The sequence below is a fragment of the Primulina tabacum genome, chromosome 5 (genome assembly GCF_025594145.1).
Source record: "Primulina tabacum isolate GXHZ01 chromosome 5, ASM2559414v2, whole genome shotgun sequence".
Lineage (NCBI taxonomy): Eukaryota > Viridiplantae > Streptophyta > Magnoliopsida > Lamiales > Gesneriaceae > Primulina > Primulina tabacum.
The window spans coordinates 10,099,115-10,116,699 of NC_134554.1; the positions used below are offsets into that span (position 1 = coordinate 10,099,115).

At 34.8% G+C, this 17,585-nt stretch overlaps 2 protein-coding genes and 1 non-coding gene across 6 annotated transcripts; 2 read left to right on the top strand and 1 right to left on the bottom strand.

Annotated features, from left to right (window-relative positions):
* The first annotated feature begins 2,564 nt into the window (after positions 1 to 2,564).
* On the top strand, positions 2,565 to 9,931 carry LOC142546376 (transcription factor MYB3R-3-like). Of its 2 annotated transcripts, none has more exons than XM_075654058.1 (9): positions 2,565 to 2,741; positions 3,165 to 3,361; positions 4,712 to 4,763; positions 4,905 to 4,962; positions 5,837 to 5,931; positions 6,042 to 6,145; positions 6,856 to 6,984; positions 7,774 to 8,834; positions 9,556 to 9,931. In XM_075654058.1, exons 2-9 carry the CDS (start codon positions 3,207 to 3,209, stop codon positions 9,573 to 9,575), a joined length of 1,674 nt encoding a protein of 557 aa, XP_075510173.1. In that variant the 5' UTR covers positions 2,565 to 2,741; positions 3,165 to 3,206; the 3' UTR covers positions 9,576 to 9,931. The 2 variants fall into 2 exon arrangements, with proteins under 2 accessions (XP_075510173.1, XP_075510174.1); XM_075654059.1 differs by having other exon boundaries at positions 2,680 to 2,741; positions 3,169 to 3,361.
* Positions 9,932 to 10,379: 448 nt separating this feature from the next.
* LOC142546377 (transcription factor AS1) lies at positions 10,380 to 12,800 on the bottom strand. 3 transcript variants are annotated; one of them, XM_075654062.1, is made up of 3 exons: positions 12,715 to 12,733; positions 12,554 to 12,618; positions 10,380 to 11,764 (listed from the first exon to the last, which is right to left on the bottom strand). In XM_075654062.1, the coding sequence occupies exon 3, from the start codon at positions 11,744 to 11,746 to the stop codon at positions 10,664 to 10,666; it is 1,083 nt and encodes a 360-aa protein (XP_075510177.1). In that variant the 5' UTR covers positions 11,747 to 11,764; positions 12,554 to 12,618; positions 12,715 to 12,733; the 3' UTR covers positions 10,380 to 10,663. The 3 variants fall into 3 exon arrangements, with proteins under 3 accessions (XP_075510177.1, XP_075510175.1, XP_075510176.1); XM_075654060.1 differs by having other exon boundaries at positions 10,380 to 12,618; positions 12,715 to 12,800; XM_075654061.1 differs by lacking the exon at positions 12,715 to 12,733 and having other exon boundaries at positions 10,380 to 11,877; positions 12,554 to 12,687.
* A 3,920-nt stretch (positions 12,801 to 16,720) lies between these two features.
* On the top strand, positions 16,721 to 16,793 carry TRNAK-UUU (transfer RNA lysine (anticodon UUU)). Its single transcript has one exon. It is a non-coding gene; the product is annotated as a tRNA-Lys (tRNA).
* The last annotated feature ends 792 nt before the right edge of the window (positions 16,794 to 17,585 follow it).

Here is a 17,585-nt window from a genome sequence, read left to right on the forward strand (position 1 = left end):
GCATTCTATTGTTTTATTTCAAGAGTTCGAGACCATTGCGGGTCCATCTAAAAAAAAGGATAAATGGGGAAAAAAAATTTCTCGAGCGATCGTAAAACAAGGCATGGTTTTCAAAAACCAAGCATTCAAGATGAGGAAGTTCTTGGGCAAATGTTGCTCCAAATATCCAAGGAGTTATTAGGCCGCAAGAATACTCGATAACTAAATTTTGTAGCAACTGTACGTGAGAAAAGTACAATCTCGGTATCCGGAACTTATAAATTATTTCAAAGGTGCATAGATTGATAGCAGACTATCTTGGTGACATATTTACACTGAATTTTCATCAGACTCTTCAACTGGAGATCGGGACCATGAATTCGTAATTCGGAGGGGAGCACACAACATCTTAAATTCAAAACTTGGAGGCTCAACAATTCAATAAAATATACTCTACAGCTTGAGATCAAGTTAAAGCAACATCATCAATTCAAGAAATTTGAAAGCATTTTTGTTAGGTGTCCAAAAAGAACCGCCGCGCAGCCGTAGATGTTTCACCGACGAATGCTTCGGGAAGAAAATCAGTAGAAAAATCAGGACGGTTCACTGCAATCAGATTGTCACGGCACCAAAATCCAAGTGTAAGTTGTTCCACTCCCATTGTGCCAACAGAATTCATCCATTTCTTAGAACTGTTCGAGATGCATTCGCAAAAACAACAAACCAATTCAAAGGACATTATCTTAGAAACAGACTGATGTCGTAAAATGGTATCCACTCCTTGTGCAAACTTCCAAGGCAATTGGCTCAACTTTCCCCCCACACGAGTAGAATGACAAAAACAATATTTGTGCTTGTACATATAGCAAAGGAATCTAACTTCATTGATAGAGATGTAAACATGCCTCCGTCTCCTCGACACTCCGCTTGTCCTAACAGCATCTCTGTGCGTAATCGCGAGATAATCGAAAAGATGATATCGTCCTGCTATTGACTGATTCTATCTTCCCTATCAATATCAGAATTCTGCTTTGCATGTCAAAAGTGACTATTATAAGCTTTAACTCAATTCTACATATCAATTTTTTACTTGATAATGTGGATGTATTTGAGAGAAACATAATTTCGTTTTAATTTTAATAAATGGTATAATCTTATTTGGCCTAAAATTTTGATTCAAAATGTACGAAGTTGATGCACCTCATCAAATTTTCTAGTGTCTTTTAAAAAGATGATTTGACATCTCATAATTTAATCGTAATTTTAATAAACTGGTATGATATTATTTTAAAGCTTATTGGAATTATTTAATAACAAAAGACTACATAAATTTTTTAAGAGTTTTAATATTTTAAACTAAAATAATATAAGATAACATGGTAATTTTAAAAGGATCTATAGATTTTATAACATCCACATATATCACCCCATATATATCCTCCCCTCATGTTCTTTTTGATAATTATATTGATAAAAAAATCTTATAATATCAAACACATGAATATTTTTAAGTTATTCAAAATAATTTAATTCAAACATTTTAATAACTTATTTTTAACATAAGATCTTATAATTTATAGGATCTCAAAACTAGGAGCTTATAAATTATTTAAAATAAGTTTATTCAAACATCTTCTTATGAGTTAAAAATTGTTTTTCTCGCCGTCACTACATAATAAATGGGCAACAAATGCTTCGTAAATATAGTTTGATTTGCAAGATCTCTTTAGATTTTTATTGACATTTTTCATTTAGTACATAAGTTTTTCTAGGTTTTATTTCAAGTAAATTTTGCTTTTTTATTCCTCTTTTATGTATATTTTGGTTACTCTTGATTTTGTAAATATAAATCTTGTGTAGGAATAGTTGTTTGAATTTTATTTTCATGTCTTCTAAATTCGATGTTTTTAACGTTCATATCAACTTATGACAACGATCAATTAAAAATTTTCTTAAGTTATATTTTCATCTATTTCACATTTACAACAGAGACACACCAATTTTTTTATGACAAAAACTTGTGTGAGACGGTCTAACGGGTCGTATTTTGTGAGATGAATATCTTATTTGGGTCATCCATGAAAAAGTATTACTTTTTATGCTAAGAGTATTACTTTTCATTGTGAATATCGATAGGGTTGAGATGCCTCAAATATAAAGATTCGTGAGACCGTCTCAAAAAAGACCTACTTTGTTTTTCATAATGTGGAACAAATAATTATATTTTTCAAATCAAAATCAGGGTTGCATATCTACTCAAAATGATTAACTAAATTGATTATACAGTTGCATTAATCCCAGCCGTTAGAGCTTCCTTTACTCATGATAATCCAACGGTCTTCATGTTACCCACCAAGAAGAATCACAAATCATGGCCCGATCGAATGTCGTACAAGTGGAAACACTCACACCCACCTTATTACATCCGACTCGGTGACCGAATAATCAATATTCTTTAAATCCATTGAATCTGGACCATCTATTTCTGATCCAACGGCCTGTATAAAATCCTGGCAGATTAACTAGTGGCTTAACTAAAGAAATGTGCCGTTTGAGGTTCAAACTCATTCCGAAGGGCAACGGACAAACGTCAACAACCGTCTCAGTCACACTTCCGTTTGATAGCCTGGAATCGACGGCGTTAATTGACGCCGTTAAGAAGCCTTTGCTTCGTAAGTATTCGTTACATACAAAAGAGATTATATAATATTTTTACTCCATTTCTCGCTCATATTCAACAGACAAAGGTCTTCCGCAGCTCGGTAATTTCTCTCTCTAAATTCGTAGATTTTCTGTTTTCTTTGGGCTCAAGAATTCGCTGAGATTGATTTTCTGTTCGTGATATTAGCTATCGTGTTCTTTTAAGATTCTGAAATTGAATTCAATTTCTTTGAATTTGTAACTAATTTCTTGGACTTGCCATCTGATCCATTTTGACCATCTCTTTCGCCAGTTTAAAATTTAGATTAATCGACGTGCCCATTTATATGTTTATCTTAGTTTTTTTTTGTTTGGTGAGTTTTTAAGTTATTCTTTTCTGATTTAGACTTTTTTGTGGATTGTTATTTGGTTTTTGAGATCCGGATTTAGCTTATGCTTGAGAAATTTTGGTTTTAGGCTTAAGGTTTTTGTCTGATTTGATTAGTTTATGATAGTGCTGTAAATTTATTGTGTTTTGAATTTAGGAAGTTGGGGGATTTTGAGAGGCTATGAGTTTGAGGGATTAAATGGCAGAGGAGAAACCAGATGAATTTAGCCTTGAGAATAAGCAATCTACAGCTGCTTCGAGATCTTCAGTTTCTGAGAACAGTAGCAACACAGCCAACACTGCTGTGAAGTCACCCAGTGTAAGAAGTCCCACCAGCATTTCGTCAGCTCATAGGTATTGCTGTCATGACTTGTTCTATTTTAGTGTTTCAGTGACGTATTTGTTTTATGTCTTTCATATTGTCATAGAAATGTCACTCTTACTTTGTGTGTTTTCTGATTCTAAATGTGATCCCTTGGTCTTTTATCGTATCCTTTTCATTGTATCACTGCAGTGCTTCTTTATCCAATGCTTATTTGTTGATGCTTCCAATATGTTTTATGCGGGTCATCTATGAGGGAGTGTGGTTGTTAAGAAAGAATAATTCTCTTTTTTTTTGGGAATGGGTTTTTTTCCTGCCAATCGTCGCTCATCATTTCTTGCATGTAATCATAATTATGCATACCAGGTAAGCTGTACGTATCGCATTGAGCTAAATCTTTAGCATGTAAGTTAGTTTCGTTATTATGCTTTACTTTCTTACGTAAATAGACTGAGAGTTCCACATTTTGGAAAGAATGTTAAGAGAATAGCTCTTTTTTTTTTTGGGTGGTGGTGGGGGGTGGTGGGGTGGTGGGGGTTGGGATTGGGTTTTTCCTGTCGATTATCACTTTCTTCCATGTGATCATAATTATGCATATCAGGAAGGTTATACATATCGCATTGAGCTAAAGCTTTAGCACATAAGTTAGTTTGGTTACGATGCTTTGCTTTCTTGTGAATAGACTGAGAGTTCCCCATTTTGGAATGAATGTTCAAGATGTTAGCTTTAACTCCTTAATCTGATTTAAGCAATTTCTGAATCCTCTCCCGTAGAAATATACAGTTTAACCGTGTCATAGGATTGATAAAATATCAGAATTAAATTTTAATAAAAAAGAGGTCACGATGATAAAATGCTATTATCACCTTGGATAACTGTCTATTTAGGATACACATTTATTAACCAATAAATATCCTCTCCAGCATTGAATACAGAGTGAAATCTTACAGGGTAATTTAGCTTTGCTAAGATTGTGTACCATCAATTCTACAACCTATTTCTCATGTATCTTATTTTGGTCATACTCTGGTATCAAGCACGGGAGTACTGCTTTTATTTGTTAGTGTAGTACACCTAGGATAATGGACTGTTTATGAGACACATTCATCAACCAATAAAAATCCTCTCCAGCATTGAATACAGAGTGAAATCTTACAGGGTAATTTAGCTTTACTAAGATTGTGCATCATCAATTCTACAACCTATTTCTCGTGTATCTGATTTTGGTCATACTCTGGTATCAAGCGTGGGACTACAGCTTTTATTCGTTAGTTTAGTACACTATATAGTAAATTGCATGCTTTGTATGGTGTCTTGCATTTTAAAGCCTAAAACTGTGGTTTGATAAACCTAAAACTCAAGCCCCATGTTTGCTTTTGCAGAAGAACTACTGGTCCAATTAGAAGAGCAAAGGGAGGTTGGACTAGAGAGGAGGTAAGAATTTGTTTCTATTAGAGCTAAACAATCAGCAGAAGCTCATGAAGTGATATATGTCTTTTTGTTTAAAAATTTACAACCTTCAAGTTGAAGTTAATGTGCTTACAATTAATAAATGTATCGGAGATTTTTCTTCAGGATGATACACTAAAAAGAGCTGTTACAGCTTTCAGAGGGAAGTGTTGGAAGAAAATAGGTATAATCTTTCAAAATTGCTCACTTTTATGGTGCAGTTTGCACTTTGATCTCTATTTTCATTTTCAATTGGATTTCTGATTTAGTAATTCCATTTTAGTATTTGGTTGTATTTCAATAAATTGCTTACTATAAGCTGGTGTCATGGAAAAACCATTTATGAAATTGCTTGTGGAATTAAGAAATATGTTTCATTTCCCAATTATCATATCTTGTACTACTTAAATACTTGGTCTTATTAATGTGTACTTTTTATACTACCACATAAATCAAACAACGAGGAATAACAAGAATAGGACCGAAAATAGATTTATCAAAAAAGAAAATTAATCGGACTTAAACACCCAGCCAAGGATTAAATGATTATACAAGAAGAAAGTCACTCTCTCACCTTGCCCTAGCCCGAAGCTAACCAAACAAGCAACCTGCTAGAATGCCTTTCCTATAACCAACTCTAGCCTCATATATTTGTTTTTCTCTCCCCTTACTCAAGTTTCTTCTTCTAGTATATTCTTCTGAATTAGAAGAGTTTTCCTGATTATCTATCTAGGCCCAACATCCTTGAGCCCATAATAAATTTCAGTCACAATTTTTTGAATTATTATATCTATAGATGTTGGTTGAAGAAAATGGCTATATTTGAAACCAGAGAAACAAACATTAGTTTGATATGTACCCATCCAATCCTCAAGATACTTTATCAAAGGTGGCCTCCGGTGAGGTGAGATGTAATATGGTAAATATATTTAGTAATTATGTAGCGAAGTTCAACAATTTACTCATGTTCATTCACGTTGTGTCTTATGATTGATATGCTTCCACACCACTGGATTACTTCTCAATGCATGCATCCTGTCACATTGATGTTCATGCAGCCGAGTTCTTTCCAAATAGATCAGAAGTGCAGTGCTTACATCGATGGCAAAAAGTTCTTAATCCAGAACTTGTTAAAGGTCCCTGGACTCAAGAGGTCGGCAGTTAAAATTTCTGTCGTGGTACTAATTGCTTTGCTGTTGAAATGTTCTATCATGATCTTACACGTTTGTGATTCAAAAATTGTACTGCTCATATTACTTTCAGGAGGATGAGAAAATTACAGAACTGGTAGCTAAATATGGACCTACAAAATGGTCAGTCATAGCAAAGTCATTGCCTGGTCGAATTGGAAAGCAGTGTCGTGAGAGGTAACATTACAAATGTTACCTATGGGATAATACTTTGATGTGAATATCTGATGATCGATTCACCTTTCACCATAATTGAATATTTGAAAAGTTGTGAATTCTATTATCGAATGACCAAAACAAGGCCAAAGCCTGTGCACCTAGGACTCAAAAGATGTCCTTTCATAAGTTTTGGCTGTAATATATAAATACCTCCTCTCAGTTGGCCTGTTCTTGGAACTGTAAGGTTGGTCTACATGTTTCAGCTATCACCTGCTTTTGATCCTATCATTTTGATCTAGATACGAGTGAGCTGTTCATCCAATTGTATATAGTTGTTAGTTTTGTGCTTTCACACCCTCATGTTTGCTCCATCTGTTTAACTTGTAAAACATGTGAGTTGCACACACCTTCATGTACAGGTGATTTCATTTTTTGAAGCCTAGCATGTTAAGATCTTTAAAAATGAGTGACAGTGAAACTTACCCAGTGATTTATTACCAAGAGTGAGACTTTAATAAAATACTGAATGACTTTCCTTACCTTTAAATTTAAGATATTATAGAGGAGTGAAGCCTAGGAAATTTAACTATGTACAGCTTAAAAACTTTTGCAATATCTGGTGGATCAAGCGATTTCTGGAGGTTCTGATTTTCTTAATGTGCTGCACTTCCAAATTTTCTTATGTATTCACTAGACAAGGGCGAACCCATTTCTTTGACAATGTTCAGGTGGCACAATCATTTGAATCCACGTATTAAGAAGGAGGCTTGGACTTTGGAGGAGGAAATTTCTTTGCTTAATGCTCATCGAATTCATGGGAATAAATGGGCTGAATTAGCTAAACTTCTACCTGGAAGGTATTAGCATTCCACCATCGTAATATTTTTAAGAGCAAGATTGGAATTTCATATGATTTCCCTCTTAATTGTAGCCTGTATTGTCAAGTGTGTGTTATTGATTTTAACTTTTGACTTTTATGGTTAAATTCACAGCCTTTTTAAAATTTTCCATGTGACTTTGTCGAAAAAGAAAAACTATGCTGATGTAAAACATTTTCTTCAATTTTTCGTCTTGAAAGTTAGTATGTTGTATGCAGAAAATGAACATAATTTAGAAAGGCAGGTTTTTTGTATTGGGAGTATTCACTATGAGCTTTTATGATTATCAAATGTTTCGGTTGATTGGCTTTTTTTTATTTGTAGCTTGTCATGCCAACATGTAGATTTTTGTATATTTTACTTGTGCCACCATCATTATGAGCTTCGTTACTGATTTCTTGCCTCCGCTTCTTGTAATGTTCAACATGCATAGCAAGTTGGTGTTCTGATTAATTGGTTGAATCAGTATGTGATTACCTTTTACTTGGCTATAACAGCAGAAAGTTTTAGCCATTATATTATTTAAATTTATTCCCATGAACAGACGTTGGCCCATTGAGTGCATATGTAAAAACAGACCTCTTACATAATTTTACTGCTCCAATCCTGGAGTAGGCTGGATAAGGCCTATCCGAGATGGTATTTTTCATCTCCTGGTGGGTCATGTCGCCTACCAGATTATCTTTTTACATAAACAAAACTAAGGGTTCAGGTACTGTTTACGATTGATATTCTGAACCATATAGTGGCTGGATTTTTCATTTGCAGAACTGATAATGCAATCAAGAATCACTGGAACAGCTCTCTGAAGAAGAAGTTAGATTTCTATCTGGCCACTGGGAACCTTCCTCCAGTTGCTAAACATGTCACCCAAAATGGTGCCAGGGAAATCAATAGAATGGCTTTAGTTGGAGAACATTTTGTTTCAGATAAAGGATTTGAAATAACTGCCTTAGCTTCGTCTGGACCCACAGATATTGATAAAGTTGAAGATGCGAGGGATCATACAGGGAAAACGACAGAGAATCCTGATCTTACTGCCTCAACTGTTGTTCGGCAGGATGATCCAAAGACTACTGATGCCTCAACTGTTAATTGGCAGAGCAAGTTTACCAATTCTGAGCTCACTAAAAGTGAGGTGTTCCCATCAGAAGCAGATACTATCCAATCAAACATAGAATCTGAGATTGAGAGACATGGAACATATGGTGAAGTTGATAGATGCCAGACACTTGGAGAACCATCACCTAATGATTTTCCAATACAGGGAACACTATATTATGCGCCACCTTATTTGGACAATTATCTCCAGCAAGATTCTAATTTTCAAAATAATTCCTTGATGCAGTCTGACTCAGACATTAGTTTAGAAATGCCACCTAATACTTTTCTTACTCCCCCAAGTGTAACAGGTGGTAGATCACTTTTACAAACTCCTGAATCTATTCTGAAATTTGCGGCAAAAAGTTTTCCAAATACTCCATCCATACTAAGAAAGAGAAAGAGTGAAACACAGCATAGAGAAGCAATTCTACCTCATGGTGATCATAATCACATGGATATTTCCCAAAAAGTAGGGTTGCAAAGCGGTAGTTTAGGGCCAGATAGTATTTGTGATGATTCAGGATTAAGCAGCATCAAGTCGTTTGATGCGTCTCCACCATACAGGTTAAGTTTCAGAAAGAATTATGTCCTTAAATCTGTTGGGAAGCAGCTTAAGTTTGCCGAGAGCACGGAGCAAGGTTATTGTGACAATGACACAAAATCAGAAGACTCGATGGTCAAGTTAATCCCTCCTTTTACAAAGTTCTACACACGTCAAAGACGAGGTAATTTATTTCATTTATTTTTCTATTTGTAGTTCCAGCAAGATTGGTTATGCTTGTTATGAACCTCAAAGCACGGTGTTTTTCACTTGTATACATCATACACAACCTTTACTTTTGTTCGTTTAAATTTATCAATTTCTTGGAAGTATATGTTTTCTTGTTTAGTTAAATGCTTTATGACTGGAGCAGTACCACTACGAGGTACTCGATATAATGTGATCCCAAAAGAAGTTTATGAATTTCAACTCCAGAGCAAGGCTACTACATATGTACGGTTGGCATTATGGAACCAGATGGGGTGATCCCATTTGTATTTTAATTTTCCCATTGTCTCAGAATTTTAGTTTGTCCCCCCAATAAAGAAATACTGACTTCATGTCGGTTGTATCTTATATGTGCCCTTGGTTTCGTGTCCCCTCAACTTTAAGGCTCGTCCTTGGTGCCTGAGGATAGGTGGAGCTTCCTCTTGAATTGGTTATATTATTTTCATAATCCTCGAACTTGTGTTCTTTCAAAGTTCTTGTGATGCAAATCATCTAGAGCCTTTTCCTAGAATGTGTTGCTCTATATGCTGCTGTTTGTAAATGAGCAGTTGGAAAAGCCTTTTCATCTGATTGCTGTGAATTATTTTAAATCTCAATTTCCTAATGTTTTGGTAACCAGGTTCAGAGTCCAATTTATAATTATTTACTTCATTTCGCTGCTTGTTTGTGTTTCTCAGATAAAGAATGTTGCTTCTGAAGTGAAGATTAGAAGAATGTAAGAGCGCATAAGGTTGCTGCAGATGAACAAATGTTCCTCAGCTTGGACTTCTATTATCTTCGAAACAGTAAGTCTGCATCATGGCCATCAGAGGTTTAAGTTACTGATGTTTCCTAAGAATTCCCTCTACACTCCTGTCAACAAGATATAGATTTGTTCAGTTGCACACTGAAATAAAATGGACTGGTATTTTTAACAATGAAAGTTCAGTTCATCTTTATGATCTCAGGGCGTTGTAGTGTAGAATATAACAGTATTCTCTTAAGGATGTAATTTCACTTGTTGCGTTCTATTTGTTACAGTGTATAATTTTATTAAGGCCTATAACGGAACTACAGCATTTGCATACCGAAACATTAATTTAACGGATTTCCTTTGCCAAACTAACTCGAAAAACTAAATTAACTTTCGGGTGAAACTCAAATGTGTATAGCATGACCAACATCAAAGCAAGTCTTTGGGTACTATGGTGGCCAAAAGATTGGAAGGATTGCAATAGGGAACTCCAATGATACCAACAGAACGAAGTTTTGTGTGGATTTGTAGTTTTGGCACTGTGGTGACTCTGGTGACTCGTAGACCATGTCATGTCTGAGGATCTCATCAAATGCAAAACAAAATAAGTTCAACTACTGAATTTCAAGCAGCATTCGATTGATTTTGACTTAATTTTGAAGTCTTGACAAAACTCAATACTGGAAGAGTTTCATATCATATGTTATTTTCGGATCCATCAAGTCTAAAGTTGTGTACCAGTATATGTGGTTGCGTGTATCCCAAGTATAAAACCATAAATCATCTTTTCATATTCTTAGCGACGGTAAACATCAACCCTTTACAGTCCTTCCCAAAGTTCAAAACATAGTACACGTTTACAAGACTCATCTATAAAGTAACAGAAATAATATAGTCATGATGAAATTCAAGTCCTGATCATGTAGTTCAAGCTGATACAGTGGTTGGCCTCTTAAATTATGGAAACGAACATGGAGTTATTAAAGCTCAATAAGTGTATAGGTGAACCGGATGAGCACAATTAAGCCAAATTCACGAAACCAATATAAACTTCATCGGCCATTATGCTCTGTGGCGATTGATCGACACCCCATCTGTTTGAGAAAGTTAGTGAGCCGCGAGTGCTTTGTAACCCACTGCTCGGCCAACTTTTGCTCTTTCACTTCGGCTTCCCTCCTCAATTTTGCTAGCTGTTCTCTATATTCAGATTCAATCCGGTCAAGAGCCGTTTTCTGTTCTTCCCTTAGTGCTTTCACTTTTGCCTCTATATCCTCCATTTTCTCCCTCCTTCGGCATGCTTTCTCCGATTCCAACTGCAACTCCACCCTCTTCAATCTCCAGGCTGCTTCTTTCTTATGCGCCGCCCAAGCATGATGCCCTTCATCTAAATCTCTGCAGCATTCCATGAGTTCGGCAAGTAATGGATTCTCGCCAGATAGAGGAGCTATCCCAAGACAGGGCATATTGCTTATACCGTGTGAGGGGGTATTGTTATCGGATAATCTCTCAGTTTGCAACCATGGTATTGGTGGTGTGGGTGTAATAGTCGAGGGGGAGAGACTTAAAGTTACAGATGGTGATGGTGGTCTTGCGGAAGTGTTCATGCTAGAACTAGCAAGCCACGGCGGCAGTGCTGCAGAAGGTGCGGGTGGATCCGTATGAAGAAAACCACCATTTGAAGTTGCCATTTTAATCCCTAGGGTGGCAGTGGCTCGTTCTTTTACAAGCTTTTCTGCAAAGGTCTCCAGTATACGGTCGTATTTTCCCTCTTCAATCGGTTCGATAATCTTGTTGTTCTCCTTCTGTTCCCGCTGTTGTTTTTCTTTGAAAACTTCCCACCACTTTCCAAGTCTCTTGGCAGTTCGCCCCGGAACTTCAGCCGCAATTTTTTTCCATTTATTGCCGTGTTTAGATTGAAGATGTATAACAAGACGCTGCTCCTCTTCGGTCAGGGAACCTTTTTTGATCCCGGGTTTGAGATAGTTCTTCCACCTTTCTAAGCAGGATTTGGAATCCCTGTTCAGAGGTTTGTTCATGCGCTCTGGCAAAAGGTGCCAATCTCTGGGGCCATGTTGCTTAACGTAACCACGCAACAAAGCATCCTCTTCAGGTCGCCACCGCTGCCTTTCCTTCATTTCCCCGAACAAACGCCTCTGTTCATCAGCACATCCAAGTGCAATAAAAATGAAAATCTGGCCTGAACTTCGATCAGGCCAGTCTCCAGAATTTGTGGAGGGGATGCAACTAAACATACTTTCGGTGCAAACTTACAAAATCCATTTCAGCAAACATTAAAAAAAGAATTTGCAGAAAAGGGTGTTAGATATTTGAAAAGTATCTGAATTGCACCAACTACAGTAACTCAACAAAAAGCATTCAAAGACTATAGTACTGAACACTAACAAGATTTTTTTATGTATTGGAGAAACCACCGCAAAGCTGGCTTGTAAAAAGCCTTTCAAACCCTAAAACTCAATAGGGCTTTCAAATCAGCAGCAAAATATAGCTGGCAAAGAAGGCACTAAAGAGACTTTAAAGGCCTGCCAAAATAGTGCCGGATCTAGGGAAGAAATTAATACATGAAGCAGCAAATAAGATTTTTAAATTCAGCAAATTGCTGCACATGGTAGATAAGATCATAACACTTTAGTCAAAATATATGATGCCACAAAGAACTAAAAAATCGAAAGAAAACAAAAATCAGCTCCTATTTAAGCAATTTAGAACCAGACACAGCAAGAAATTTAATTGGCAGTTCATTTCTCTCAACCAACAGGTTCAGAATGTAGCATATAGAGAGTGCAAATATCATAGTGCAAACGAAGATAACAAGGACAGCAAAAACCAGAAAAGGGGCACCAAAGTTTGTGTCTTTACAGTAAAAACAGATGATCGAATATGAAAGACAACTTTAGGAAGAAAGAAAGAAAGAAAAAGCTTACGCTAATGCTCGAGAAACCAGGTTTTCCCCATAGCCCATTTCTTAGTTTATAATGATATCCGCTACCTTTAAATACGAAAGAGCAAAGTTCCTTAGTTTCTCTAAGGATTAGAGAATGAGGGTTTGGAAAAGAAAGGTTATACGGAAGTGAACAAAGATTACCCAACTGAGCTTTTTCATAATGCGCCCCTTCTCCGGTTGTGATTCTGACGTAGTAAAAGGAATGTGCTGACGTTTACTCTCCACTTGTGTCTGACCAAATAAGGTACACAATACAATATTATAGTTAAATACAGTATTATATGTATTACTTAATTCATATTTCATTATCTACTCTAATCAAAACTTTTAAATTGTAATCAAATTATTATACCAGTTTACATTTGAAAAAATGGATATATTATACATCTAAACTTGCTGTGAGATAATATACATAGATATATAAAATGGGTATATAAATGTATAATAAAAAGTGTGAATATATACTCACTAATTGATAACGTGTTCATTTTCATAATAATAAAATTTTTTAGATTTGTAATAAATTATTAATGTTGCAATTTTAAAACTTTCTGTTTTTATTCATTGAAATTTTATAACCTTCCCAAATCCCAGCAATCCACCTAGTTATTTTCAACTATCATGGTCATGTCAAATTTTATTTACATAGGGGATGGGAAACAGTGACACACTGCTTACTTTTAGCCATTTCCAGCCCTGTTGTATTTCCACTTTCTTGCAACAACTGTGACACCCATTCATCAAAAACATACTGTGCTAAAGCCACACACCCCACCACCACTTGGAAATTGCGTATTATCCTTTAACTATTGGGATTTTCTCACATTCCACCGCTGTAACAAAAGTTGAGACTTTTTATTCTAAAAATTTTAATTATAAATAAGAACATTGTAATTTCAGTCTTATAGGTTTGTTTATTTGTGTTTTTAATCATTTATGTTGTCAAATTTGTGTTTTAGTCTGATGTCTTTATTTTTTTTTTATTTTACTCTTCTCCGGACATAGCACTGATATGACACTGATCCATATATTACATGAAAAATAAAAAAAATACTAGATTATAACCTAAATTGGACAAACAGAGAATTAAATAATAAAAGACAAATATATTGACAGAAATTGTATTTTTTTTCCCAAATAAAGTTGATTTTATCCTCTTAAACAGTTGCCTCATGTACAATTGCACATCGATCGTTTGGTTCACTAATACAACTGTACTATATATACATTACAAAATATTAAAAGTTGATGTCATTGAATAGCGTCATCAGTCAACTCTTTTACCCCTATTTGATATTACAATTCCCATGTCATATTTACTTTCTAAAATATTACAATCAATCACAAAAAATCTATATAAAAAATAATAATAATAAATTTTACACACTTTTAAAAGTGATTTTCAATTTTGAGTTTTTTATAACAAAACTACGGATGCACCAAAACCTGTGCATGATAAAGAAAAAAACTTGGGCATGAATAAAAAAGACAAGCGATAACAGTTAATATATAATATATATAGTTAATAAGGGGAAATAGGGGAGATGGGGCGGTGTGGGGAGACTATAGGCCGGGTTTTTCACGGCATAAGGAGACGAATTTGATAAAGACGCGACCTTTACTGCCCACAACTCGTCCCACCCTCAGTATTGTCAGTGATACGTTACGTCTGTTTTTTCCCTCTTCTCTTTTTTATACCAAAGAATTATAAAGTAAAAATAGTACACCCCATTATTCACCTCTTTTTCACCAACCACTGCCCCAGTTTCTCCCAGAAAATCCAATGTGATCGCATCAGAAAATACCCACTATTTTTTCACAATAAATAACAACCCTTTTTAACTTTCTTGGAGCATTGAACTGTCTCATGGGTGAACATTTAAAAAAATATCTGCCCATTTTACAGTGGTGCAGCATGCAGCTACTGTACAGCCGGTGGTGACTGAGTGGAAACAGACAATCTCGATTCTTGGATGAGATGAAGGGGGAATAAAGAAGATTTGGTTGGATAAAGGAATAACCTTTTACAAGCGCCAAAGCCCACGCTTCTCATGGATTTACACTTAACACACTTGAATTATATATGGATAGATCTTTCTCCAAATTCAAATTGTTCCATTCAATATTATGTATGTAATACACCAAAGATCTTTCTCCAAATTCAAATTGTTCCATTCAAGTGCAATCTCATATAATGTAAATTTCTCATATTTTATGATGGATTCATCCATCTTATTTAAATCAAAAAATTGTGATTCGTTCAAGGGATACTAGGTAAAAATAACTTGTGGGGCTCACACATGAAAATTGTATTTGATCTCTTGTAAATCCTCTTAGGACAATTCAAAGGATAATCAAATGTTGGTTTCCTATGTAAATTCATTGTTTTATTTATGCAAAATTTAATATACGCATCGTATTCCGGTAGGTATCTTGGCAGGATATCTAAAAAAGAAGGGAAAAATGGTCGAGGGCATATTTGGAAAAGGGAATTGTTGATGTGGACATGTCAAACGTATTGTAAAATTGAGGGGGATTCTTGATTTGATCTGTTCCCATCAGACCCCAGCTTTTTTTGTTTTGTGGTCACAACCAAACAGCTCAATTATTCCACATTACCCGCTTTCTTTCTTTATTTCTTCTTCTTTTTTTTTTAAATCAAAGAGAAGCTTTCTTTCTGATTATATTATATAATATATGGGTTCTCCAAAAAGTTTTCATCTTTGTTTGAGGAAATTTCACGGAGGCCGGTAAAACAGTGGTGAAGCAGTAAAAAAGGGTGCAGTGGACAAGTGTAGCAGGTTTTGGATCTTATGGGGATCCGTGGATCATCTTTTTGGCATAATCGGGTCCTCCATTTGACCCGGATTTGTTTCTGAGCTTCCAAATTAAGAATCTTACTGTAATAATATATATATATATATATATATATATATATATATTGTAAAATGAAAATGAAAATGAAATGAAATGTTGTTCATCACATACTATATTTAGCGTCATACTTTTTGTCGCCACGGTACCATATAGACACAAACAATCAACTTCTTCTCTATACATGAATGGCTAGGATGTGGGACGTTGGAATCTCGTTGAACCGAAACGGTCACTCGAGTCGATCTTGTAGAACATCGGGTTAGAATCTTAACGAGTAGAAAGATTAGTGAGGAGATAATTTAGCCTATATGATGATTCATACGAATCGATTTCACATTATTTTGGGCGTAATATAGTTGTGAGAACTTGATCATCCAATAATATGACTTATGTGCACATTTAATCTTAAGATTTTGATATCAAGGTAACCTCTCACTGGTTCTTCACCTTTAACTAAAAAAACTTAGATTTTTTTCCCAAAAAAATGAATAAATAGATTTGTTGTGTATTATTTCCTGGTTCTTACCCGGTCTATCGTTTGAATCATGATTGTTTTGTGATGTTATATGAGTATGCTTTTGTGTCTGTTTTCTGTTAATTCTGTTCTTGTGGGCTGTTGTAAATCTTCAAATTGGGCCACAGAACTCAGTTTCTAATCTTCTGAGCATATATTTTGCTTCAAATTGTTGTTCTTTCCATTTTCAAATTATCAATAATCAAATAACAAAATCAAATTATAGTATTTCACATGTAGTTGATTGAAGCGAAGTTTTATGCAATTAATTCCTACATTCATCATATGAAATATAAAAATATATTAAAATTTTAGACTTAGATATTATATTATATGATTTATGAATAATAAATTATTTAAATATAATAAGAGTAATAGTTTATTCAAAAGCACAAATGTCAATTGCTATATCTATATAAGCTCATGATTCTGTAATATGTGGGCAGTTGTCTCTTTTTCCGTTATTGTTTCAGCTGCAGGGTAGTTATGATTTTCATATTATAAATTTTATCATAAGCTTTCTCCTTAAACAAAGATACTTTTTGTTTGGAATATTTATTATGGCAAGTTTCCCATCGGCCATTTTCGCACCACACAACGAAAAGTACACATTTGATCTTTCTTTTTTTCTTTTACTCCATATATCGTGATTTTTACATCTTTTTAGTTATTTCTAAAAGATTATGTCTCGCAATTCGGTAAATAAAAGTATGTCACAAATAGTTTTATATAAACGATATACGATCAATTTCGACAGCCGTCTTAGCTCAGCTGGTAGAGCGCGTGGATTTTAACCACGTGGTCGTGGGTTCGATTCCCACAGACGGCGTTCTGTTTTTAAAAACTTTGTTGTTTCAAATTGGGCCCGGCCTTCTCAGTCCCCTCTTGCATGGGCTTTTTTTAACTTCAACGCTTTTTTGTTGGGCTTTAACAAGTTTTTTTTTTATCAATACTAATTTTTGTCTCACGACTCAATACATTTTAAATGTTGATTTTATATTTTACAAAAATTATATACCAATTTCGTACATCTTTCACACGAAAGACTCAAACTTTTGTTCATTTATTAATTTTAGACCATTATCAAATACTCATCCAACAATCGCCTTGCATCGATCCCAACAATTTTTTGTCTTGCAGCTTTGGATAAATTGCATAAACTTTCGATATTATATATAAACTATTTAACTCCGACTACGTAAAGCTATTTCCGTATTTGACATGGCAGCAGAAGATTATAATTTTCTACTGTCCCAGAAATTAATTTTTATAATAAAATGGTTTGTCCCTATTTATTGTATTAATTAAATTCCCGTCAATAAAATTATCTGTTTTTCTTGCTCTTCTTCTCTCGTTTCCATCTCCATTCTTGAGAAAAATAGCTACCTACCGTAACATTAATGTTCTCGTTGAGTACGTATGATTAGATTCGCATTAACGTTGTTAGTACTAACTAATAAGCTATAATAGCGAATTAAATATCTAATTATTCTTCCACAATACTACCTAATTTATATGTATTGATTTTGATGATAAATGTGACGCAACAACTTCATCAAGTGGCGATTAACGGTATATTGTTAAGAATCTACGGTCCACAAGAAACAATAGTGATCTAAAT